This window comes from Erythrolamprus reginae, chromosome 1 (genome assembly GCF_031021105.1).
Source record: "Erythrolamprus reginae isolate rEryReg1 chromosome 1, rEryReg1.hap1, whole genome shotgun sequence".
NCBI lineage: Eukaryota > Metazoa > Chordata > Lepidosauria > Squamata > Dipsadidae > Erythrolamprus > Erythrolamprus reginae.
The window spans coordinates 213,829,340-213,857,140 of NC_091950.1; the positions used below are offsets into that span (position 1 = coordinate 213,829,340).

Genomic DNA, 27,801 nt, shown 5'->3' on the forward strand with positions numbered 1-27,801 from the left:
GTCAGCCGGTCAACCCACCTACCCCATGTGCCGGCCACTTGCTTGAATAGGGTTATCTTTGGGGAAGCAACTGCTGCAGCTCGTTCTCACTCCTCAGCCAGCCTTTGCGCAGCACAATGAAAGAGAAAGAGAGAGAAAGTCAGAGAGAGAGAGACAAAGAAAGAAAAAGAGAAAGAGCGAAATACAGGGAAAGAGAGATGAACAACACCTTTGTCTGGCAAGAATGGCTGGGAGGGTAAGGGTAAGGCAAGGCCAGGCTGGGTAAATAATTTAACAACTAGTTCTCGGTCCTAATGACCGGATAGGCAGGTGTGGCTGGGGAGTCATGTGACTGGGTGGGAGTGAATGACATTGAGTTGGCCAAGGCCATGGTCACTCAATCACACCAATTGTTAAATTATTGGCTCCCGCCGCTATTTGGAAACAGGTCCAAATGGCTCTGAATGTTTAACGTTGCAGACCCGACATACACAATCCAAAGCTACTCTTATTAATGCAAGTATCAATAATGAAAAAGTGTCAAATGGTATTTTCAATTTCAAAAGATGTATGAAATCCTGCTCCGGCAACATATACTGTATGTTGTAATGGAATGAATGTGGGTGATTGTTTTTAAATAAATTCGGGGGGGTTAGATTTAGACTAGTTTTAACCTTACATGTTCCATTTTGTATTTATTTCTGTTTTGTAAGCCGCCCTGAGTCTACGGAGAAATCCAAATAATAAATATTCGCTCAAATGAGAATTGACATCTCATATACAAAAAAGCCCCTGAAGAGTGATCTAAAAACAGTTATAGAGGGGAATCCTTTCAGTTTGTTTTTACTTCATGGAGCCAACTACACAAATACATTTCAACAGTATCTGTTGTAATTCATTTTACTCTTAAAAAAACAATTTCCCAAGGAAAGGAAAATTTTAGTTCTAATCTAAAGAAGCTCAAAAAATTGCAGTAAAAAACAACAACAAAAGAATACAATAGACTCCAATGCAAGAAAGTATTTTGCAGGCATGCACAAAGCTTTTAGGACTCTTTCCCCTAATTTCTTGCAACTCTTTGGATTAAATTATAAATCTCAAAAATATTATCTGTACTTTCAACCATTGAGAAGCAGATAGAAAGCAGACAGAAGCAGATGTCACTATGAATGATGCACCGCTCCTTGAAGCATTAAAGCAACTACATCCTTCAGACCATTTCTGCTGATTTGAAATCTAACCTCAATTGCACACATTTATAATACATTCACTAAGTATGCCATAATGACATAAAGCAGCTGTGCACCTAAACGTAGGCATAGATAGCTAGAGGCAATGTTCAAAGTAGCTTCATGAGCCTTTTAAATGATGTCATTTGTTTAATGTTCCAAGGAAACTGTTTCACTCATGTTAATTGAATCACAGAATAATAGCAGTAGCACTTAGACTTGTATACCGCTTCCCAGTGCTTTACCACCTTCTCTAAGCAGTTTACAGAGTCAGCATATTATCCATAACAATCTGGCTCCTCATTTTACTGACCTTGAAAGGATGGAAAGATAAGTCACCCTTGACCAGCGGTGAACTACAAGCTAGAACACTAAATTGCGCTCACCGCCGTGGCTCATAGGTGCTTGCACGGCCAGCACGATTTTGCTTCTGCACCTGTGGAGGTAGCAAAATCGTGCACGGAGCCGCGGGTGCGCCTGTGTTTCAGCGAGGTTTCTTTGTTTCCACACATGTCGCTCCACAGATGCGGAAGCAAAATCGCGCTGGCCCCTGCAAGCACTTACGAGCTGCAGCGGAGAGCACAATTTAGTGTTCCGGCTCATAGCCCACCGCTGCCCTTGGGCCAATCAAGATTGAACTCCTTGCATTCTAACCACTGCATCATCATGGCTCTAATAAGGTTAGAAAGGGCCTTATAGTTATCTTATACATTTGGTATTTTATATACAGTACACTAAACAAATTACTGGATTACAACAGGAGGTGAAAAAAAGATATATAGTGTATTGTTCTCTGACCTGGAATGGATAATATTTGCATTCGATAACTTCTCATTTTAGTCATTCCTTCAATATGCTTCAATAAAGTATATTTCTCAAGAGTATATCTTCCTTCTACTTGTGATCAGCCTGTTTTCTTCCTCACACCTGTCATACAAATTCTCCACTTCAATCCTTCATACTCACTTTACTATTAAAATGCTAGAGATCTATATGCTCCTTCCATTTTCTCATTAACCTGATTATTCTCATCTCCAACTTTGACATTAATGCTTGTTTCTCACTTAACAAAGAAGTGTTCCTTTTCTTCCCAGAGTAATTTCACTTTCTACTGCTATACAATGTGGTTTACCATTAAAGTAGTATTAACATGAGTTCCTCCTATAGACATGAACACTGAATGTGTGAATAAAATTCAAAAGTAATCAAATTCAGAGTGAAGCCTGTCACATGTCCAGTGTTAATGACATGTTGGGATGGCCTATGATCTTATGGCAACTGTATCAATATATAATCTCCTTCATATTGTTAGCATTTATAGCAATAAACCTCAACAGCATGCCAGTCTTGTGAGCAACTATATAATTATAAAACCAACTGAATATTTTGAATTCCTCTTATTTAAGACATTCAAACATGTGTTTCAAATTTTGTTAAGATTTCAGCAAAACTACCCACAGCATTTTAAAAAAAATGAAATAATCAGCTTGTTGCAAAGTTGTCACATAAAAGACAAACCTGTCAGGTCTTTTTGCCATATCAAACCCACCCACTCCAATAGTATGAGTTATTTAAATTACTCAACATTGAACAATCATATTTTCTTTGCAAAATTTTATTTTAAAGTTTCAAATATTCTATTTTACTTGTCATCCTGATTTCTCTTTTCAAAAGCCACGTGACTCCTAGAAAATAGTTATTCATAATTTCTACTTGCCATAGTACAGAAAGGAATGAAATTAATAGGACAAAGTTTTGAGCCAACATCATAAAAAGTATTAACCTGTGTTATGCAGTTTTTAAAATTTAATCTCTTTAACTACTTATCTTCATTATAATTTCAAATTTTAAAAATTCAGCAAAATATGGTTGTCCAGTCTTGTTTAATTCAGATTAAGTTAATTGAAAAGCTTTCTTTTAAAATGACCTTCAGATATAGCATTTTGTCTGTTTTTGAATTTTATTCTACAAAAATGAATAAGATCTAGGAAAGAAAAAGAAAATATTGTATTTTAACATTTTAATATTTGTCTTTAAAGCTAACTATCCAAGGAAGCCAGACACACTGGTTAAAGTAGTGGATAAGTAGTCAAGGTGCTAGATTAGAAACTGAGAATCAGCATTCTAGTCCCACCTCAGGGCCAGCTGGGTGATTTGGGGCCTGTCATTTTCTCTCAGCTCTAGGAAGAAGACAATGACAAACCATAGTAAAGAAAAGTGCAGGAATTACTCCAGGCAGTCAACAATTACTCAAAGGCATAAGGTCATAATGTTTCAAGATGGTTCTAACCTAATGTTAACATTGTAAAATAGCCATCAATCAAATAGCTACCTTTTCCATGGACTTAATACCACATGCTAATTCATAATATGCTTTGTTTTAGTCACAGCATTCATGCACAAATGCAGAATGGCTCAAATGATTTCTGGTTTTAGGACAATTATAGTTTGACACTTGCAGTTAGCTTAATGAGTACTATAATTGAGTGCAATGTTTATGGAATTGCGTGGCTCATTTCTGCTTTCTTGTTTTATTCATTATTTGTGAATGTATCTGTATTCTGCTGAAACGTCTAACAAGAAAGAATAGTTAAGAAAGGAAGGGGAAATGAGCCCAAGAATTAGCCAAGCAATGAGTAATAACTCATATGGAAAAGTGTCTTTAATTTGTGTCTGCTCTGAATATGTGAAAAGAGCAATTGTCTAAACAGCCCATTAGTTTTAACTGGGGGACTTAAAATATATTCCCTGAATATAAATCCCATTGCTAATTCATGAAGTACACCATTTGGCCAGATCAAAGAAAGGAATCAGATAACTGTTATAATTTTTCACAAACAGGATTATAATCTGAAGTTGAAATACGTTGCCAAAGTTGTGCTTAAAAGGGTCTGTCACATACACAATTTTCAGTTTACTAAAGTAAACTAAAATTTACTTCAAAACTACAGTGCCTCTTTCAATCTGAAGTTTACATTCTGTATATTAAAAAATAGGATAGTTGTTTTAGCCTTTCAGTGGACTTTTTTTTTTTTTGGCTAGGACTGTCTCCAAATACAACCTTTCCCCAACTCCACCCCACCACACGTTATAGACTCTTCATTAAGCAACCAATTGTGTGATCTGTTCTGGCTGCTTATCCACAGCATGTGGCACAACTTTCGCGTTCAATGCCCCCACCATCTGGAACACTGTCAGCGTCTCTAAGCCTAATTGACTCATATCTCTTTACATATCCCACATTAATTAATGTACATGCTTATAATATTAAAATAAGACCTTTTATTTCAACTGTCGTAACTCATTTTCTCTTTTTTCCTATTCATAAAAAGAGATTTATATTTTGTGCATATTTAGCACAAAAGGTATCTTTTTTTTAATGGGAATTTAGTAATTTTCAATCACAATCTTCAATGTCTAGAAATATTTCCTTATTTGTCAACAGTATTTTTTTAAAATGAAGAAATTGAGATTTCATCCTTTTTAAAAGATGAGGAGACAGAAAAAGAATTTAAAAAACAACGGAATTTAAATAAAAATTTAAATTTAAATATATTCAAAATATAACTTTTAAAAATAAAAACCTTCATAAACTTATAAACAGAATAGGAGAGTAACACTGACATTGATTAGCTCAAAACTCAATTACAAACTTGTAAAATAAAACTGCACCAAAGCATGTTTTACATGCTGATTTTTCTCCTTAAATAAGCATGGCTGGGTTAAGCAAGTTTAAAGATCTATATCCACAAAGTCAAAGTTAAAAGCTGAAATGGACTCAGCACTATGGACAGGTATAATTTTTTTTAAAGGATAAAAAATACAAATCATCATAGCACAGAGCACAGGTGTTTCATAAAAGGATCCTACATAATTACTTCTAATTTAGAATTGTTATGCAAAGTCACTCTTTTCATAAGCTTCTATTGCCTCTCTGAAAGTGAAGGAGAGGTGCCCATCTTCCAGCATAATGAAGATTAACTTTCTCCATCACTTTGCTGACTATTTTCTCTCCTAATGCATGTTTTGCAATTCAATCTGTTCACCATTTCTGTATAGAACATGTCTCAGGTTGTACAAGCACAAAGGGTAGTAGTAGCCACAAAGTCAGACCACAGGTATTGTCAAAGTTCAGCTGCATACCTGAAATTGTTTATCTGCATTTACTTCTTACATTTCCCTTAGCAGGCTAAAAAATAATTCTCAAACTCCTAAGAACGTTAATATATAATTAGATTTATCTTAAAAATGGCTTTGTGATGACCTTTAATGTGCCTGGAGGTATTTTAATATATACTGAAAAAATCAGAAAAACCATGAGTCAACAATATAAAATTAATACCGGTAAATGCATCTGTTGATTTGTTATGAAGTATGTGGTACATTTCCTCATAGACTGCTTTGCCTCTTGCTCATTCAGATTCTTTTTCAATAGCAATTTTTCCCCCATAGTGCTTGTGGCTTTTATAAGTTCATAAACCCTATTTTGTCATTGTCTATACTGGATTTACACGGTATAACAGGGATGGGTTCTAAATATTTTTACTACTAGTTCTGTGGGTGCGGCTTATTTTGTGGGTGGGGCTTGATGGTCCTGTGATGGGGCATGGCTTCCTGGTCAGGTGACTGGGCGAGCGTGGCTTTGGGGTCAGGTAACTGGGCTTCCTTTCCCTCCTTTCATTTTCCTTCCTTCCCGATTTTACCTTCCTTCTCATTCCTTTCACTTTTCTTCCTTCCCCCTCCTCTGATTTTACTTTCCTTCCTTCCCCCTTTTACCTTCCTTCCCCCTCCTTCCTTCCCTCCTCCTGATTTTACCTCCCTCCGTCCTTTCTCTTCTTTCTCTTTCTTTCTTTCTCTCCCTTCCTTCCTTTGTTAAATAAATAAATGCTGCTTTCTGAGTTCTACTAGTTGTGATGCAGAGAAAATGCTAGGAGCACTTCAGCCATGTGGCTCTACAGAGAGTCCTGCACCTGCTGGTGAGCAGCCTCGTTTCTCACAATGAACTGGCTCCTTCCCTGGGCTTCCGCTCGCTCCTCCTACCCACCGCCTCACCGAGAGAAAATCCAGATTTTAAGGCATTTCTGCTGTTGGGAAGGTGAGGCCTGAGACAAAATCAAGGCAAAAATTTTTGGAACTTTTTGAACTCTGGCCCTATATCCAAGTCAGGATGCCATAGAGTGGCGGTGGTCACCTTGCCTTTCCCTCCGATGATCTTCCTGGCCAAAAAGCTCTGAGCCATTGCAAGGAGAGGCTTGTGCCAAAACATGGGGGGGGGGGGGCACCCAGAGCCTTGCTTGCTCTGCTCTGGATCCAACTGTGCTGAGGGTTTGCAGCCAAAGCCTGAAAGTGGATGTGTTTTTCTGGAGGTCTTGCTGCCTGCCCTGGATGGCTCAGTGCACTCCGATTTGGAGCGAAGGGCCTCAGGGCTGATGCTGATGCTGCTGGTCAAACCCAGCAAGGATCCGTATGGCCCGGCCACTGCACCAAGTCCAATCCTCCACAACGAATAAGAAAGCAGTGGTGGCAGAGAGGGTGCTTTGGGGGACACTAGCTGGGGGTGGGAAGCTTCTAACCATCATGCAAAGGTTGCCCTCTCCTCCACCCCATCCCTGTAGCCTTCGGGAGATGCTGGCCCCGTGAGGAGGGGGAGTAGGCTAGCACGAATGCTTATCTGTGTGTAGGCAGAAAGAGGCAGTTCTGTGGATGCAAGTGGCGAAGGCGAGGCAGGGAGAGCATGCACAGAAGCAAAAAACAAGCAAAAAATAGGGGGGAAATGCCAAAAACAAGATGGCAATGCATGCTCAGTGCCGGAAACCCCAGGAAAAATTCACTTTTTTTTTAAATCATCCAAAAAAAAAGAAGATGGCAGCACCAATGGATCAGCACCGACCGAACTGGTTATTGTGACATCACCAGCGAGTCGCTACCGGTTTGGGTGAACTGGTCCGAACTGGGAGGAACCCACCTCTGTTATGACTACTGTAGGCTCTTAAGGTAACTGGTTGAAGGCAAGACTTATGCTGAGTGACCTCTGACCAGGACTCCATCTAAGACTGGAATCAACTTTGTTAGCAAGTTCTTAACCACAATGAAAAGCAGCTGGAGCATTCACAGCATTTTAAAAGAAGCATATTCTTATCTTCTATATCAGGGGTGTCAAATTGGCAGCCTGCGGTCCAGATGCGTTACATGCAGGCCATACCCACCCCAGTTCCGCAAATGGGGAAAACGTCACAAAACATCACATGACAACAATATGATGTGGCGAGATTGACAACCATGTTCTACAACTTGTTCTTCTCCAACCACATTTCCTGCAGATGTGTGACATCCATACCCATTTTCAGCTGGTCTTATCATTAATTAGCAATAACATGTTTCAAACTGTTGTGTTCCCAATTAAACCAAAGCATTCATAGAATAAAAGATTTTTTTAAATGTGATTGTGTTTCACATTCTAAATTACTCAGACATATGACTGGCTTGGTAACATAGTAAATAAAAATAAAAATGGATCAAAGTATCAAACATGAATAGTAAGCCAATTCTGAGGAATCACCTAACCTGAATAGTTGGAAGTGAAAAAACCTATCTTGGCACAAAAAAACCTATCTTGGTTGCTTCACTTCAAAAAAGGATTTTTGTATATGTGCATATACTTTATATGAAAGAAAATATAGTACCTCTTCTTTGATACACAAGCAAAAAGTAAAAACAATAATTGCCTCATTTCAGCTTTGCTAAAGAGATTCAATGAAAGCTTTGCTTTTTTATATATATATATATATATATATATATATATATATATATATATATATATATATATATATATATATATATGTAGATTGTTCTGAGTTCGGGTTTTGCCCTGTGTAATGTTTTGCATGTCTATGCGACGTTTCGGCGAAATCACATTCACCATCATCAGGCTGGAGTTCCAATCTTTGTGTTTTTGCAAATGAATATTAGCAACTGACATTTCTTCTTAGCATGTAGTGTGGGGGTGGAGATTTGCTTTGAATGTAGCAAATAGATTGGGTGACTATGCTTCAGTGATCTGATTGGTTGGTGTAATCATGGTTATTAGAAGGAATGGCATGAAGATTATGAAGTGTTTTCTTTAAGGCTGATTTCCAAATATAAAATTCTAAAATCATAATAATTAAAGGATTGACATATTGATTATAATGAAGTGTTTATTTTGTTTAAGGCTGGTTTCCAAATCTCTGGCAGGCGCGAGGTATCATCCCTTTTATTTAAACAAAAGGATCTCTTTTCAATTTCGATAGCTTCTAGGGAGATTCTTCTATATAAATTCTCTGTTTTGTGGAGTAATTTAGTTTTTTCAAAGTCAATTTCGTGCCCTGTTCTTTTAATGTGCTGGACAAGGGAGGATAAAGCTGATAAAGGAAACTCCACTATAGTATGAACACAGCAGAATATAGTAATGAACACAGCAGAATACAAGGAAAAAATGACAAATCTACTACAAAACCCGGCCTACAAACTCCTAAGCACAGATCCTACCACCTACCTAGAAAAAACCACCAAATCTAAAATCAAGGCCTCTCCCATCAGCGAAGAAATCCAGCAAAAAATCATCCCCAGAGAAAAATCTTCCATATGTCCAAAACTCTATGGCCTTCCAAAAATACACAAAGAAGGAATACCTCTCAGGCCAATAGTCAGTTCTATAGGCTCCCCTCTACAAAACCTTGCCAAATTTTTAGCCAAATACCTTCAACCATATACAGAAACTATTACCTCATATGTTCAAAATTCATCCCACTTTATACAAATAATTAAAAAACAAAACCTACAACCCGATGACCTACTTGTAAGTTTCGATGTCGTGTCCCTGTTCACACAAATACCTATTACAGAAGCCTTGACAGCTATCCAAGACAAACACAAACCCCCCAAATATATCCTAGACCTTACCAACCACTGCCTGACCAATACATACTTCATCTATAATGAACAAAGATATAAACAAATAGAGGGAGCCCCCATGGGATCACCTCTATCACCTGTCATAGCCAACCTCTATATGGAATATTTCGAAAATAATGCTTTAGAGCAAGCCAAATACAAACCCAAACTTTGGCTGAGATATGTTGATGATACCTTTGTAATTTGGCCACATGGTAAAGAAAAACTAGACAATTTCCTCACTCATCTCAACAGCCTACACCCCAAAATAGTTTACTATGGAAACAGAAATCAATGATCAACTTCCCTTTCTAGATGTACTGGTCTATAAAAAACCCAATGGCAGCCTAGGACATACTATCTACCAAAAGAAAACCCATACCAACCGTTATCTAAATGCACACTCACACCACCACCCCGCACAAATCACCTCAGTGGCCAAAACTCTCATCACCAGAACCAAACGCTTAGCTGACCATGAGCACTTAAAAACTGAATTGAACAAACTCAAAGATGTACTAATTTCTAATGGATTCAAAGAGAAAACAATAACAAACCTAATCAATAAAGAGACACCCCCCAAAAAACAAGATCAAGAACAGGACAATGGCACCACCATCCTTCCTTACATCAAAGGCACCACGGATAAAATTAGTAAAATTCTACAAAAACATAACATCAAAACCTCATTTTGCACTAACCAAAAAATATCTAATATCCTAAGGAGCCCCAAAGATAAAATCCAATTAGAATACCAAGGAATCTATGAAATCCCTTGCAAAACATGTGCAGCCACATACATTGGACAAACTAACCGAAGAGTGAGCCAACGCATAGCAGAACATATGAATGCAGTCAAAAAACAAGAGAAGACCTCCTCCCTTGTCCAGCACATTAAAAGAACAGGGCACGAAATTGACTTTGAAAAAACTAAATTACTCCACAAAACAGAGAATTTATATAGAAGAATCTCTCTAGAAGCTATCGAAATTGAAAAGAGATCCTTTTGTTTAAATAAAAGGGATGATACCTCGCGCCTGCCAGAGATTTGGAAACCAGCCTTAAACAAAATAAACACTTCATTATAATCAATATGTCAATCCTTTAATTATTATGATTTTAGAATTTTATATTTGGAAATCAGCCTTAAAGAAAACACTTCATAATCTTCATGCCATTCCTTCTAATAACCATGATTACACCAACCAATCAGATCACTGAAGCATAGTCACCCAATCTATTTGCTACATTCAAAGCAAATCTCCACCCCCACACTACATGCTAAGAAGAAATGTCAGTTGCTAATATTCATTTGCAAAAACACAAAGATTGGAACTCCAGCCTGATGATGGTGAATGTGATTTCGCCGAAACGTCGCATAGACATGCAAAACATTACACAGGGCAAAACCCGAACTCAGAACAATCTACATACATATACCCGTGAAAATTTACGAAAACAAATATATATATATATATATATATATATATATATATATATATATATATATATATATATATATATATGACGGTCTTGGTATATTCGGGTTTCTTCCCGTGTAGGATTTGGAAATTTCTGGCGACGTTTCGATGAGGTCTCACTCATCATCTTCAGGCTGGTGTTTCTGTCCTTTTTCTCAGGCGAAGACTGCGAGATCTGAGCTGCATTCCTTCTATAAATACTGGTGGCTGGGTGTGGTTTGATGGCTCAGTAATTGCCTGCTGTGTAGAAACTTCCTGGTGAGTCAGAGGGGTAACAATTGGGGTCGTTGATGTAGCTGAGGTATGCTGGTTAGTTAATGGTTGTAGATTAGGCGTGATGTCCAGGAAGTTTCTACACAGCAGGCAATTACTGAGCCATCAAACCACACCCAGCCACCAGTATTTATAGAAGGAATGCAGCTCAGGTCTCGCAGTCTTCGCCTGAGAAAAAGGACAGAAACACCAGCCTGAAGATGATGAGTGAGACCTCATCGAAACGTCGCCAGAAATTTCCAAATCCTACACGGGAAGAAACCCGAATATACCAAGACCGTCATACCTGTACCCGTGAAAATCTACGAAAACATATATATATATATATATATATATATATATACACAGTATATACAGTATATATATATATATAAAAAATCTTGTCAACATACATACATATAAAAAGAAATATTATATATCAGAACACAGCAATTGCCTGAAGAAATAATCTAACATCATTTATAGCTAAAGAGATCCGCCTGAAACACCCTGGGGGTGATGGGGGACAGAATTTTAAAAGTATATTTGAAGGCGGGATCCATATGGATCTCCAGAAGATGCTGTTACAAAGAGCAGGTGCAATCACAGAAGGATGGGGGGAAAGAGCAGTCTCTAGCCTCCTGATTTACCAAGAAAAAGCTGGTCTATGGATTTCTTGCTACTCCACTTACTGTTTCTTTAATTTATGGCAAAGGGCACTTATGGCGGCAGATGGATACCATTTGTATGCTTTCCCCTCTGAAAAGAAAGGGGGGATTAAGATTTAAGGCAATATAAATGGCACATTTTCAGTGAAAGGAATTGACAGCTGTACTAAATTGCAGTTAGAGACCTCAAAAAGTAATAGACATTAGGGCTAATTAGCATAAGAGAAGAAGAATGATCAGTGAGCTAGCAAAAGATTTCAGTTTGCCTTTACATCAGGGGTCAGGAACCTTTTTGGCTAAGAGAGCCGTAAACGCCACATATTTTGAAATATAATTCCGCGAGAGCCGTACAATATGTTTAAAGGGCCATTGACAGATCAATCGCTCCAATGTTCACTTAGTACAGCAAGGAATGCTCCTCCCTGCTGTATAAAGCCACAACTGGACTGAAACAATGGTAATTAGCAGTAAAAAAATTAAATAAATAACTTACATTGTGAGCTTGCGATGCATGACATCAGTCCAGCAGTCTGGCTTCTTCTTTTTCCTGCGCATGACTGGAAGCTGGCATTCTTCCCACCTGATGTTGAGAGAATGCCAGCTTTGAGGCATTCGCAGAAGAAAGAAGATGGAATGTTGGACATGTCACACAACGCATTGTAAGTTATGTCAATTATCTATTTTATTATTTTACAAATCTCTATGCACACTGCACATACCTTATTTAAAGTAAAAAACAAAATGGGAACAAATACAATATTTAATATTTATTCTTCCTCTTTCTCTCTCTCCCTTTCTCTCTGTCCTTCTGTCTTTCTAATTCTCTCTCTCTCTTTCTCTGTCCTCTCTTTCTCTTTCTTTCTCTCTTTCTTTCTCTCTCTTCTCTCTTTCACTCACTCTTTGTATCTCTCCCTCTTTCTCTCTCCCTCTGTCTCCTGCTTTCTCTCTCTCTCTTTCTATCTCTCTTCTTCCTTTCTCTCTCCCTCTCTATCTTTCCCTCTCTCCCCCTCTCTTTCTTTCTCTCTCTTCTCTTTCTTTCTCTCTCTTCTCTTTCTTTCTCTCTGTCCCTCTCTTTCTTTCTCTCTGTCCCTCTTTCTTTCACTCTGTCCCTCTCTTTCTTTCTCTCTGTCCCTCTCTTTCTTTCTCTGTCCCTCTTTCTCTCAGTCCCTCTCTTTCTTTCTCTGTCCCTCTTTCTTTCTCTCTGTCCCTCTCTTGCTCCTGAGTGGGCCGGGCCGGAAGACCCCGCGTGGAGCCCTCGCGACGCCTCACCTGGGTTTTTATACCGGAGGAAGGGAGGGAGGGAGGCATTCCTTCATGCACCCCCCCCCTCACCTTCCCCTCCCTGGCCCGGAGCTCCTCCCCTTTTTAATTGCTCCAGCTATCAAAAGGGCGATTACCATCGGCTCCCCTGTCACCCGGGCGGCATTTCCTCCACGCCCCTAAACGAAGCGGGGGGTGGGGGAGCTGTCAAAAGCACAGACTCCCGGCTGCTTCCGAAGCGAAACTTTTTTTTCTCTTTTGTCTTGCTGGAAATTCCGGCGGCGATTCTCACCTGCTGCAAGTCCCCGGGACGCCTCGGCTGCAGGTTGCAAAGCTCCCCCCCCCTACACTCACCAGGAGAAGACCCACGCGGCTCCTCTGGGGGCCTTGCGGAAGGCGGCGGCGGAAGCCCCCATGGCCGGCGCTGGGTGTGAGGGAGGATGCTTTCTGTGCGGGCGGAGGCCCACCCTCGCCGGAAGAGCTGCCCATCTAGCAGTCCCGCTGCCCCATTGGCCGGCAGGGGATGATGGGCAAGGGACGCCTCGGGGAAGGAGGGCAGGGCGGGAAGGGAAGGAGGGGGCTGGCGGGGGTTTAGGGAAGGGGAGCCGAGGCCAGCCTTGCAGCTCCTCGGCGGGAGGAGTCGAAAGCCACCGGGAGAAGACTGGGCTCAGCAGCAGAAGCGCCGGGCCCGGCCCCCCCATTATTCAGGCTCTCTTCGGGGTTGGGGAGTTTTTGGCGGGCGCCGGGGCCCGGGCCATAGACAGGTAGGAGCCCTGTCTGCGAGCCAGATACGGCCATCAAAAGAGCCATATCTGGCTCGCGAGCCATAGGTTCCCGACCCCTGCTTTACATGATAAATACAGAGATAAAGTACTGTACTGTTTATTTCTAGATATTTTAACCTTTTGGGGTTTTGGGTTGACTCCTTTTTTATTTTTAACATCCTACAATGGACTGAATTCGTCTATAAATCTATGACACAGAAAGTATTAGAAAATGGATTTTGAAAGCCTTCCTCAACTTTGTATCCTCCATAAGTGTTAGATTTCCATTCCCATATCTTCAATCAGCATGGTTATTATGCCAACTAAGAAATTTTGAGAGTTGAAACTCAATATCTTTGGGATAATTAAGTTTGGGAATGCAAATGTAAAAGAGGTTTAACTTGAATGTGGTCCAGATTTCAAAAATTAATAAAGAATTCTTCTTTACAAAATGTGGAACCAACTCATAGTTTGTTTCTTAAGACAATAAGAGTTTCTTCAAGTCTTATTAACTGCCTGACATTTGCCTTAATGTGAACCAAAGAAAATGTGTGATTATGCTCATCAGAATTATTTACACATTCAGTTTAAAGTCTGTAAAACAAAGCACTGTAAAAACTCTGTCTATAATGGGGGTTGTCAATCATACAAACACTATAAAATTACACTTTTCCTTGAAACATTTGGAACATCCAGCTACTGGATGAATTCAATTTTCTGCTGAATTAGTGGAATAATCTTTATCAAAACTTTTTTAGGATTTAAGTTCTTGCTTAGTTACTGACGGAAAGGCTGAATCCCATATAAATAACTAGACGGAAAAGTTTTAACCAACATTATTTTGGCCATAGATAAGTCAACTGTTGGTGACTATGGGCTGCTAACCAACCAGAAAAGTACAGTATTGGGTTTTGCTATGAAGCCAGAAGAGCAACAATACTTTGCTCAGATTTTCCAAAGTTGTGGAATCCTTGATACATGGAATTTTTTTGTATTGAGCCTTTTCTAGAGGCTATAGCTAGACCTCAACTTATGATCATTCATTCAGCAACCATTCAAAGTTATAATGGCACTGAACTAAGGGGCTTACAATTCAAAATTATAGCCCACTCATACTTTGGCATTTGGCAGGCTGTACTTTCTGGTTTCAGGGGCACTGCAACTGTCCTACTTTCCTATCTCCCTTCCTATCAATGGTCTTTTCACCCCCTGGTGCCCTAAACTCCTCACTCTCCTGGGACCCCCTATGGCAGTGTTTCCCAACCTTTTTTGAGCCGCGGCACATTATTCATATTTTCAAAATCCTGGGGAACACTGAAAGGGGGGCGGGCGGGGCGGGGGGGCAGGCTAAAGAAAAGTTTGGACAAAAAAACCATCTCTCTTCCTCCCTTTCGCTCTATTTCTCCCTCTTTCTCTCTTTTCCTTCCTTCCCTTCTTTCTCTCTCTCCATCCCTCTTTCTTTCTTTCTTCCTCTCTTTTTTGCTCTCTTTCTCTCTCCTCCTTCCCTTCCTCTATGTCTTTCTCTCTCCCTTGCTCTCTCTCTCTCTCTGTCTCTCTTGCTATCTCTTACTTGCTTTTTTCTCTCTCTCTTGCTCTCTCTCTCTCTTTCACTGTCTTGCTATATGTCTCTTTCTTTCTCTTTGCCTCTCTTGCTATCTCTCTTTCTTTCTCTCTCTCTGTCTCTCTTGCTATGTCTCTCTTTCTTTTTCTTTCTCTCTCTCTCTGTGCCTCTCTTGCTAAGTCTCTCTTTTTCTCTTGCTATGTCTCTCTTTTTTTTTCTCTCGCTCTGCCTCTCTTGCTATGTCTCTCTTTCTCTCTCTTTCTCTATCTCTCTTTCTCTGCCTCTCTTTCTTGCTCTGTCTCTCTTTCTCTGCCTCTCTTGCTATGTCTCTCTTTCTTTCTCTCTCTCTCTGCCTCTCTTATTTGTCTCTCTTTCTTTCTTTCTTTCTCTCTCTCTCAGCTGACTGCAAGCGGGAGCCCTGACGGCGGCAGCTGGACGTGCTGCTGGACACCGTATATGCCAGGCCCGCAGCGCCAGCATGTATGACGTCTAGCAGCACGTCCAACCGCCACCGTCAGGGCTCCTGCTTGCAGTCAGCTGAGAGAGAGAGAGAGTGCTCCCTCTCGCCGCCGCCATCTCCCCGCGACTGCCTGCGGCCGCTGCGGCCACCCCCCCCCGCTCCCATCGCCAGTGCCCTCCCGCCGGGCCACAAAGGACACTTGCCGTCGACGCCAGAGGAGCTCCAGCTGGGCGGGGCGCTGCCGGTACTTCCGTCCTGGGGCTCCCGCTTGCAGCTGTCAACCGGCTCCTGCTCGATGCCGCGGTTTTCGGCGCTCTCCTGCTGGGCCCCAAAGAAGGAAGGCGGGAAAAAGGCGCGAAGAATGGAGCTCTCCTTCTTCCTGCCTTCCTTCTTTGGGGCCCAGCAGGAGAGCGCCGAAAACCGCGGCATCGAGCAGGAGCCGGGGGACAGCTGCGAGCGGGAGCCCCAGGACGGAAGTACCGGCAGCGCCCCGCCCAGCTGGAGCTTGGTGGCACACCTGGCCATGTCTCGCGGCACACTAGTGTGCCGCGGCACACCGGTTGGGAAACGCTGCCCTATGGGGTTGGCTATGTACAGTGAAAAACAAAAAACAAAAAGTTATTTAAAGGGGACAGACTGCCCCAAATGTTCCTTTTGCTATACTTCTGGGCTGTGTGTGGCTGACTTTCTGCTGCAAAAAAATGGAAAAGAGCCTCTTTTCCCCCCCTCATTTTTTTCCAGTACAAAGGCCCACACTTCTTATAACAACTACACTGTTTTCCTCATAATGTAAGAAAGAACCTTCCTCAGTATACGTCATCTGTACAAACACTAAAGTCTAAATATGAAAAAGTTTATATTCAAATAACACCTTTCTGAATTCTTTTGATTTAAAGTTCTCCATTTTCTTTCCTCAAGTGGCTTAATATTCCACTGTCCCATTAAAATGGGTTCAAATTTTTATTCTACAAATTACGCCGTATACTTAGTAGTTTGATTTTGCTCTGATCAAATTTATTATTTAAATTAAGTACATTCTGACATCAGTGTCCAGTTGTGCTTCCCAAATGTGCTTCTGAGGACTGAAGGGTGCGGGAGAGAAGAAAAAAGCTTATTCACACAATGTGAGTTGGAATGCCGACATCCACGATATAAAACAGCTTACACAGAGAAAGCAAACAAAAATGCATACAATTCTAGCATTGTACTCGCTGTACAAAGTAAAGTCTGGTAGGAAGAATACAAAGCCCACATACAAGATGAAGGATTCATGGCTTGGAAGCGCTATATTGGAGAACGATGTTGATACAGCTTATTGACAACATGCTAACATGAATCAGTAGTGTGAGACAGCTGCCGGAAGGGCTAATGCTCTTCTGGGCAGCATTAGAAAAAAGTCCTGGATCAAAAGGATGTGAAGCTATTATTCTTTGGCACTGGCAAGACGACATCTTGAATGTTATACATAATCCTGGGCACCACACTTCCTGAATAATACTGATACAATGAATATTCAGACCCTCCACAAAAATATTAAAGGAACAGGAGGACATTTTCTGGGAGGCTAAAGTAACCTGGGAGATTCAATCTGGAGAAAAGAAAGATAAGAAGAGACATTATAGAAGTGTTTAGGTATATGAGAGGATGCCATCAGGAACCCCATTCCACTGGCACAGAAATGAGGGATAAAGTAATCAGTATATATTGCAGCTATCTAGATCTGATTTAAAAACAAGTCTTTCCGACAAGAAGGCTTGTATAATAATGGAAGAGTCAACTATGGAGACTGCGGGTTCTCATCTCATGAGGTTTTTAAGCCCTAAAGCAGAGTTTGACTGGTTTCTCAGCATACCACAGATGATTGGATTAATGATCCTTGTGGTCCCTTACAATTTCAGAATTCTGTATCTGTGTCAACCTTCAATTTAATATTTCTCTAAGAACCATAAAGTATTTTTAAGAAAAGAATTTATTTTTAGACAGGCCCTCTTTTTCTCTACCCATCAGCTTCTTGGTTTTACACTGGTCATGGAGGAAGAGACGTTATTCCTCATTTCTTTCCATTGTCTTTCAGCCTACTTATTAAAATGTACTTATTTTTACCATCCAGTTCCATGGCTAATTTCCTCTTTTTCCATGCTGTTTATAGCAGAAGCCAGTACAAAAATGCAAGTCCTGCATTCTTTGATTCAATACATTTTATACCTTTTATGGCCTATGGCTGAGGACAGGCAGGAGCTGTAGTCTAACAAGTGTGGTAAACACTATGTTGAGGAGATTACAATTAGTTTTTAGCTTTACAAGACTTCCATTGAAATGCAAATGATAATTATGAGCTTACATTCATTAATTCTAACAGGATTTAGGAGCATACATTTCTTGACTCATTATGAGTCACAAATACTAGTTCTACTGTATCAAAATTATTTTGAATAAATACTTTTTTCTTACATTACACTCATCCTGAACTCATAGAGGTGCTTTGGATGAAAGGCTGAGTTATCTATCATGCAAAGATCACTCGGAGCTTGTGGATTCTCCTTCTTCTGGAGTCTCTTTGGGCCCTCTCCTCTCTTCTGCCAAGCTTTTAATTCAATTCAATTCAATTTATTAGATTTGTATGCCGCCCATCTCCGAAGATACAGCTTATGTTAACGTTAATTTATATTAAGCCTATTAAAACCTTTGATCTTCTGTTTTTCTAATTGTTAGTCAACTTGAATAGCCATTTAAGAAAAAAGGTAGGATACAAACTGGATGGAAAACAACAACAACAAAGGCTTAGATACTAAGTAGTTTAAGAGAAAGGCAGCTTATCCAGGAGACCTTTCCCATGATTATGATTCCTACCTCTCCATCTGTCAGATGTGGCCATAAAAGGCCTCTCCCTGAAATTCACAATGAGGTGAACAGCTGCTTAAAAAGAAGGGGGAGGAGTTGCCCCAAATATGGAGAGCCAGCACAGAAGTTTCCTTCCACTCATGCAACTTAACAATAGTTTCATTATATTATATTATATTATATTATATTATATTATATTATATTATATTATATTATATTATATTATATTATATTATATTATATTATTTATTCATTCGATTTTTATGCCACCCTTCTCCTTAGACTCAGGGCGGCTTACAACATGTTAGCAATAGCACTTTTTAACAGAGCCAGCATATTGCCCCCACAATCCGGGTCCTCATTTTACCACCTCGGAAGGATGGAAGGCTGAGTCAACCTTGAGCCGGTGATGAGATTTGAACCGCTGACCTTCAGATCTACAGTCAGCTTCAGTGGCCTGCAGTACAGCACTCTACCTGCTGAGCCACCCCGGCTCAATACATTACATTACATTACATTATGTGTAAGTTGTACCACACACATACACCACACACTGTGGTTGAATTATATTGAATTGAATTATAATTACTGTATATTTGAGAGCCACATTAATGGTTAAGGCATCAGTCTAGAAACCAGGAGAGAGTTCTAGCCCTGTCTTTGGCATGAAAGCCAACTGGGTGACCTTGGACCAGTCATTCCCTTTCACTCATGACTTCAGCCTTGGCAGACAAGCTGGTCAATCTGGGCTTTCAAATGATTTGGAAGGGTGACCAATGGATTATTTATTAAAGGAAAAGAAAAAAAGGGAGGTAGGAGAAGAGGTCATTAGGTAGAAGAAGCAACTAAAATGTGATAGGAAGAAAGGAGAAAAGGGAGTTTACAGAGAAAAGAAACTACATTCTTTTCCCAAAGAAGAATTACTTGTAAAAACAAACCCTCCTTTGTTAATTTTGTACACGGTAGAAAATATTGGTTATATACAAATATATCTGAATCTATATTCATTCAGATATATTAAGAGCTGCAGTCTAAAAGAGAAATACAAAGATATCCCATTTGTGTTAAGGTTTTTCCCAAGTGGCAAAATAATAATTGCGATCTCTAAATTGCTAAACACATTTTATTATATTGCCCATTTATGTTAGGACGGGGTTAGAGGTGATAATTCCACATTTTAAATAAATTTCCTGGTCATACTGATTAATTTTACTTTCAATTAGTACTTTCAGAAATTCATGACTCTGTTATTCTAAATGTAACTATATTCTTCTACCTCACATACAAACTGTACAGCTGGATGACTGATATGCGTATGTATGTACACAGTACTCTATTTTATACCACTGAATTTTATTCCATACTTGTGTTTCACAAAAATAAAGATACTGGATTTGATTTCAAAATGTTGGCTTAAATATATGGATTTCCTTCTGTCACCCATACAGAATTCCTACTACATTCCCACCACTTCCTGGTATATTTCTTTTTCCTGCTCCTGGAAATGCTATGATACATTATACAGACAGCTGTGTCTGAAAAGGAAGTTAACAACAATAATTTCTTCCCTCTACATGAATGGAGATTCAAGCTCCTCTCTAGTTCATCTAGATGGTATAGTTTGCAAGTAATTGCTTTCAAAGCAGACGATTTTTACTTCTCACAGGTCACTGGAAAACTGGCTATAAGTAAAGTTAACTAACTGTATATTGACAATGAAGCTTAAAAATTTGTGAAGCTGTTTCAATTCTTCTACATAAATACAATATAAGACATTACCTATTCTCCACATAAGTCCTAAAACTAGATAAAGAGAACAAGAGAGTCAACAACATTATTGTTTATTCATTTATTGAGGAAAATTATCTAAAGTTACTTATTTGTTTCTACCTATCCAATTCTACTCCATGCTACTTGCTGGGTATGAAACTATGGCTACTATAAGATTACTGTGTTGTTCAAGAGTTACATAGAATAAAAAAATAATAATGAGAAAAATATAAATGGAATGACCCACAAAACCACGTAAAATATGTTCAATATTGCTCTTTTTACCTGGAGAGATTAAGTGATAGTATTAGTGGCCTATGAAAGAATCTGCTATATACCGGTAATCCAATTCTGGTCTACGATATTACTAGAAAATAACTTTCTTCAACTAAAAAAGCACATTCTAAAACTTTAATTGGATAAATATCCAGATTTCCTCCCTCGGGGAAGAAACAAGCTGCAAATACACCATATTCTAAGTGCTAATCAAAGGCACAATAGATCAAACACATTCTCCTTACAGGAAACAGCTGTTTCTATCTATAACCTATGTTGTTTAAAGAACAGGATGGATGGAAAGCTTCAGCCTTATACTTACATGTGAGGCCTGAGTTCATAGAAGTTTCTGTTTCTGTATTCTTCCACTTTGTCTGCTGAATAAATTGGGAGCAATCTATATGGATTTATCGATATCACCACACTCCCGATATACGTCTGTAAGAGCGTAAAAAAGTACTTTTAATAAGTGATATTACAAAGATTCCCACAAGATATATTAGCAACTGCTCAACTTATGGTATAGTAATATTAGTTATTTACACTGTCAAATGTAAAGGTTTCAATGTTTAATTCTAGAGTTAAATATCTCTCACAATGATTGGATGTTTTAACCATTCCATGAAGGTCTATAGATTAAGTTCAGATGAAGTTAAATTGACAACCAACTTTGTCTATATTGGGGAGTAGAAATAGAAACCAAGACATTGATTTATATTCTCTTTGGGCATGAAAGATTACTAAATATCCTTGACCCATTTATTTTCTCTCAGTCCAACACATATTACAGGATACGTACAGGAGTGGGTTCCATTTACCTTCACCAACGGTTTGCATTGCGACATTTCACGTGTGTCTCCTCATGCGAATTCAATTCCGGGCATGCTTAGAAGTTGGTTTCAGCCCAAAACACAGCTGAGGAACTGCTCAGCTGTGCTTTGGGCGAAGAAATAAAGGTCCGGATTAATCTGGGGGCAGGCAGGAGGGCTTTTTTTCAACGCAGAGGACGAGGAAAAGCCATCCAAACACTGAAAAAATGGCCAAACCCCCCCCCCTTCCCCAAAAGGTAGCACAGACAGAACTGGATCTGTGATGCAATCTTCAGATCATCAGCAGATCACTAATGGTTTGGGCAAACCGGTCCAAACTGGGAGGAACCCACCCCTGGATGAGTGTTATGTAACCTCTCTGGAGTTATTACCAATAGTAGCAGCCACCTTTGGGCAATCCCAAAACATGTGGAGCACCACTCGAAGGTAAATCACCATCAGTCAATTGCAAACGCAGCTTTACATGAAATAGCTAACATCCTGCAATGATACTTTTAACATCATCAAACAACATTTGCCAATCCTGGGATCTTGGGAACTGTTAATCTCAGGTACTTGACAAGGTCTCTATAGGTGACTAAAAATATCAAACAGTCTGAACATTCAGCTGACGGTATGATGAACCATCATCATTTTTGGTGGTGCAGTGATTAGAATGCAGTACAGCAGGCTACTTCTGCTGCCAGCAGTTTGGCAGTTCGAATCTCACTGACTCAAGATTGACTCACCCTTTCATCCTTTTGATAAAGTCCGTAAAGTGAGGACCCAGGTGTGGATATTATTTCAGACATCTCTCTGTACTAAGAGCGTATGTGCAGGATCTCTGCGATCTGTAACACATGCATGAGGCGCTTACGGAGGGACAGGCTGACCTCTGTGAGTCATACCATAAGAATGTTTGCTGGGAGATGTCTCCATGTAACACAAAGGAATTTTCTAAGTACATCGCCAAGAAACATTACACGTATGGGAGGTGATTAGGGAATGGTGTTACGAGGAGCAACAAGAGTGTGGCGCAGGTAGAAATTCATGTATAGGCTGCTTTGCATCATGGATAACCATTTGCTACGCCTTATGATTATAATATGCAACCTAATAAAAAGGGCCGCTCTGCTCCGGCACAGTGTCGTCTCACCCCGAGGAACTTCTGTGTCCCGTGTCATTTCTCTATTTGGCCTTCCGTGAGCGTCCTGCCAGCTGATGTGGCCCCGCCGAGCCTGCCCGTGCTAAGCACCCCGTAATCGCCGCTCCCAGGTTGTTGGGATGTAATATGCTAACACTGTAAACTGCTTAGAGAGAGCTATAAAACACTCTAAAGTGGTATATAAGTCTAAATGCTATTGCTATCATAATCATCATCATGATATAGTTGTGGAGCTTATGTGCTTTGAGGAAGATGAGTTATGCCAGTGGTTCAACCACAGTGGACAAGTCTCATCTGAGCAGCGAGATGAAGAGTGTCTCTCCCGTAAAATATGGTGAGATGTAATTTACAGAAACCAGGTTCCTTCAGCCAGACAATGCCGAATGGCGGGACCTAGGGGAAGAGCCTTCTCTGTGGTGGCCCTGGCCCTATAGAATGAACTCCCTCCAGAGATTCGCATTGCTTCCACTCTGCCTTCCATTGCATTGGCATCCTTCAGTCTCGAAAGACCATGGTATCATGCTCTGGGGAAGCTTGAGTAGGTTAGTATGGAGAATAGACTGTTGCCCAAGCAGAAGATCCCCCCCTCTCCTTCCATAAGATTCTGAAAACCCACCTTTGCCAACAGTCTTGGGGCCACTGAGCTTCTAGTAACTAGCCCCGGCCAATGATTTAATGCATGTATGGATGTGATTGATTAATTTTAAGCATTGAGGTTTTAAGTATTTTATTGTAGATTTCTAACGTGTTTTGCATAAATTTGCTGTAAGCTGCCCTGAGTCTCAGGAGAAGGGTGGCAAAGAAATTGAATGAATGAATGAATGAATGAATGAATGAATGAATGAATGAATGAATGAATAAATAAATAAATAAATAAATAAATAAATATCAGATTGATAAATGCCAGGGTCAACAAGGCCTACTCAATGCATTGGGAGTTCCTGGACATCTGATGACAAATAGACTACAGGCCTCAGGACTGCTGGCTGAGCAACTGAGCAGATGCAGAACTACTGAAAGAAAAAAATGTCCATCTATCACAAATATACAAAGATTGAAAACAAAGAAATAATAATAAATCCTCTCAAGATATTGTACTCAGTTAAACATTCAGCAATGCTGGCGCCCATAGGTTTTTCCTCCAAGAAGTGTTTCTGTAGCCTCCAACGGAGTTGACTTGTGATCTGGTCATCAACTGAGGGTCCTTTTAAATTCAACTGGCCCAGAATGCAATACAAAGTAGAATTACAGCTGAACATCCTGCACTAGTTATTAAATTTCCAGGTTTAATTCTACTGTATATGGCAAAGAAACCCACCATTGACTTCTTTTATCCCAGAGTCTTATCCAGCTGCTCTATGAATAAATGTGTTGTTCTGTACTTTCAACATGTCTCCTACATATTTAACATGTATACATTGCTTTTGCTTCTTTCTTAGAATGTTCTTATTTTTATCACTCTGCTGCTATGAAGAATCTATACATTGGAGTAAATTACAAAAACTGAGGCAGGCAGTTTGGACGTGCTGTATTTCAGAATGCTCAGAAATGTAAGAATAGCACCTCTTTAAAACAGGCACACACTGTTTAAGGTTTCTGTATGTAAATTGCACAACACTCTTATCTTATAAAAATTACCCATTGGGATGCCTTCAGATCTATCAAATGACACATACCAACTTGAAATTATGAGAACTGAGTAACGTAAGGGGAAGAGGGGCGAGAGTTGATAAGCTTGGCAAGCTGGTAGGATATAAACTCCTATTCCAAAAAAATGTATCGCACCATTAGCAAAGCTAAATGACTTGGCAACCGCTTTTTTTTGCCTTATTGCTCTGCATGCAAAAGTTAGCATAATTTCATTTCTTATTATTAGAAGTCAAAAGCAAAAAAAACAGCTGGAGGTGAAAATAGTTGAACTGTTCTTTATTACCATGTAATTGGGAAAAGTTTTAAGAGAAAAAAAATGCTGAAGCAGCTAGAGAATAAATCTCATAGCTGAAATGTTCTATGGAGAAAATTTTATCTTTGGAAAACAGAAGGGGGAAAACTTAACAAAATGTTAAGTTGAAAGGTCACGTCTAATGAGGATTGTAAAAATAACCTCTTTTTCAAATTAAGCTTCTCTGATATTTTTTGAAAATAAAAAAACGGCTGTTCATTGGGGTATAACCCCAATATACCATTCTAAAATCGCCAGTTTATTCAAAGGTCAAAGAACTACAGTACGCTTAGAAAGAAGTACAGATGTATCACCATATTTAAGCCAAAGAATGTCAAGAAGTTACTATTTCGGGATGGGCCCTACTCAGGATTCTGTTTTCAGTGGGAATGCAATTATCTTTACAGTTTCCAACCTGGCAAACTTCAGATGCCAATTTTGTGTTCTGAATTTGCCGTCACACCACCAGTTTGGAAGAAATTGCCCTTACATTTTCACTCCACAAATTTTATACTTTACAATAGGGGAAGGTGGGGGCAGGGAAAAAGAACTTTCCCACACTACTTCCTCCTTCCCACCAGGATTCTAATATAAACAAATAGAGATATAAATGACTTAATTCCTTGAGTATGGAATGAGTGTAATTACATTCCATTGATGAAAACAAAACTCCTGGGGTAGTGGGAAGAAAAATGCCGTGACATCTAAGGAATTAGAATATCCTTTACTCATTTTTCTACGGCTACTATTTTAGAATTTCAGACCCCAAAGATGGGTCTCATGATTAAAGCACAGGAAAACAGCAGACAATTTGGATTCCATTTCCTGCTTTACCACAGAATTGGTTATGTGTTTGGACAACTATTTAGGTTTTCTTCATAACAAACAAGTTAAAACTTAAAAACAAACAATTCAATTATTCTCCCACTTTACCTACATATGGAAAATTTCTAACAGTTATTTGATTGTAACTGTTTTCAAAGCATACACTAATAACAAGAGAGGCACTCTTTTTAAAAATGCAAAGCCAATTAAACTAGAATATGTTTCCATATCCTGTGATGATTGAAGGACTTTTTTTAAAAAGGGGGGAGTGTCAGTGGACACACATGGAGAACTATTAGAAACCCATAAACTCTTCCCATTCATCAAGATGCTGCAATGGCAGGAAGAAATGATTTCACCCAAAGAGAAAATGATTGAAGCTATATGACAATATAGGTAGTCCTTGATTTATGAACACAATTGAGGTTAAACCTTCTGCTGCTAAATTGTTGTTTTAAGTGAGATTTGAGTTCCCCACAGACTTCGCTTGTCGGCAGATCGCAAAAGGTGATCACATGACCCTGGCACATTGCAACGACCAGAAATTCGACTCAGTTGCCAAACATCTGGATTTTGATCATGTGACCCTAGGGATGCTGCAACGGTCATAAGTGTGAAAAACAGTCACTGCCATTGTAACTTTGAATGGTCATTAAACAAATTGCTGATAAGTCAAGGGCTACTTGCAATTGATCCAAGAATCTGAGAAAATAGATAGGGCAATTAGAGCCCCACTCCTGAAACTGTAATACTTTATGAATTTACTCCACATCAAAAACATTTCACATATCCCGCTCTTGTGTGTGGGAGAAACACTCCACTTCATTGACACATTCTCATGTTTTTTCCTGGCTTCCCCACTGCTACCTGCCCACAGCAATCCACCAAGTGTTGTGGTTCAGCCTGAGGCTGCTCAGGGACCGGCTGTGTCTCTGCTGGCTCCATGCCCGGAGGAAGATGACAGCGAAGAGGAGGGGGCTAAACAGTCAGACGGGGGAGAGGAAAGTCAGGAATGGGATGAAGGAGAACAGCATGAGAGCCCCGGGGGGGGAGGGGCTCTCCCCAGCCAGTAGCTTGGAGTCATTAGGGGATGAAGCACAAGCCGTCATTGACATGCCCAGGAGACTTTCAGATCAAAGAAAGGAGCAATTAAAGAAGTATTATCAACACTGAATTAGGAACAGCTGGGCTTGGGTGTAGTCCTCCTTAGCAGGGTTTAAAAGGCAGGCAAGCCCTTGAAGCCATGTGGAGTGTTATCACTTTGGAGTTAAGGTGTCCTGCTTTGTTCTCGGCGTCTCTATTCCTGGCTTGTGGCCCAGCAGTTTGGAAGACCCATGGGAGGTGAAGGTCTGCTATCTACAGCCTCGGCTTGGCAGCAAGAATCCTGTATTGCTGCATGGACTTTTGCGTTCGTGGATACATTTGAAGATACAGCATTTTCCTGTTTGTAAGGACAATTTCTGTTACCTGTGTTTTTCTTGAATTTTATAAAACTGCCTTTGCCTTTTACCGGTGTGTCTGGCTTCTCTTTTTGGGTTGGTATTGGCTTCCAGAGTGACCCAGACAGAACACCAAGTAAAGCAAAGGTGCGTTCCTCCCAGTTTGCACCTGTTCTATAGAACTGGTAGCAAACTGCTGGTGATGTCACAGAGGCGGTTCAGTCAGTGCTGGTCCATGGTCGCCATCTTCTTTTTGGAATTTTAAAAAAATATTTTTAAAATTGTTTTGCTGGGGGTTTTTTTCTTCTGCACATGCGCAGAAGCCAAGTTTCTAGCACTGTGCATGTGCCACCATCTTGTTTTCTGCTTTTTTGGGGGAAACGGGGACTTTTTTGTGAATTTTTGGCACTGCGCATGTATGTGCAGCCACGCAGCCCAGGAGGAAGTGAACCGGCGGCGAGGTAAGTTAGAACCCACACCCGAGGTAAAGCCTTCCTTTCTTCTATTTTGGGACAGGGGGATTGATAGCACTATAGGATGGAGACTAAAGATAACAAACAGTTGGAAGTCAAAGCTGCATTTTTAATGCTGCTAGCCACCTGTTTGTTCTGTAATTAAATCTTTTTTTAAAAAAATAAATATGAACTTTGATTTCTCAGATGTACAGTAGAACCCCGACTTACGAGACTAATTGGTTCCGGAAGGAGGCTCGTAAGTCGGAACACTCGTATGACGAAACATTGTTTCCCATAGGAAACAATGTAAAGTCAATTAATCCGTGCAACAACAAAGAAACCCGCTGCCGCCGAACGCGGAAGTTAGTGTTCAGAGACAGCTGCGAAGCGGCGTGAGTGTTTTAAAACGTGGCAGCCGGCCTGGGGGGCTCGGGGGGAAGCCCCCGAGCCCCCCAGGCCGGCTGTGATGTTTTAAAACACGCGCGCCGCTTCGCAGCTCTCTGCTGAATCCGGAACGCTAACTTCCGCATTCGGATTCAGCAGACAGCTGCGAAGCAGCGCGCGTGTTTTAAAAGGTTGCAGCCGGCCTGGGGGGCTCGGGGGGAAGCCCCCGAGCCCCCCAGGCCGGCTGTGACGTTTTAAAACACGCGCGCTGCTTCGCAGCTCTCTGCTGAATCCGGAACGCTAACTTCC

General features: G+C 40.3%; 1 protein-coding gene across 4 annotated transcripts in view; it reads right to left on the reverse strand.

The window, feature by feature from the left end:
• MYO1B (myosin IB) overlaps nucleotides 1–27,801 on the reverse strand; it is a 157,718-nt gene that overhangs the window by 90,987 nt on the left and 38,930 nt on the right. For all 4 annotated transcript variants that reach the window (XM_070732147.1, XM_070732146.1, XM_070732144.1 and 1 more), the window contains exon 3: nucleotides 20,796–20,911. In XM_070732147.1, the coding sequence (XP_070588248.1) occupies nucleotides 20,796–20,911 (116 nt within the window). The remainder of the gene's footprint in view (nucleotides 1–20,795; nucleotides 20,912–27,801) is intronic.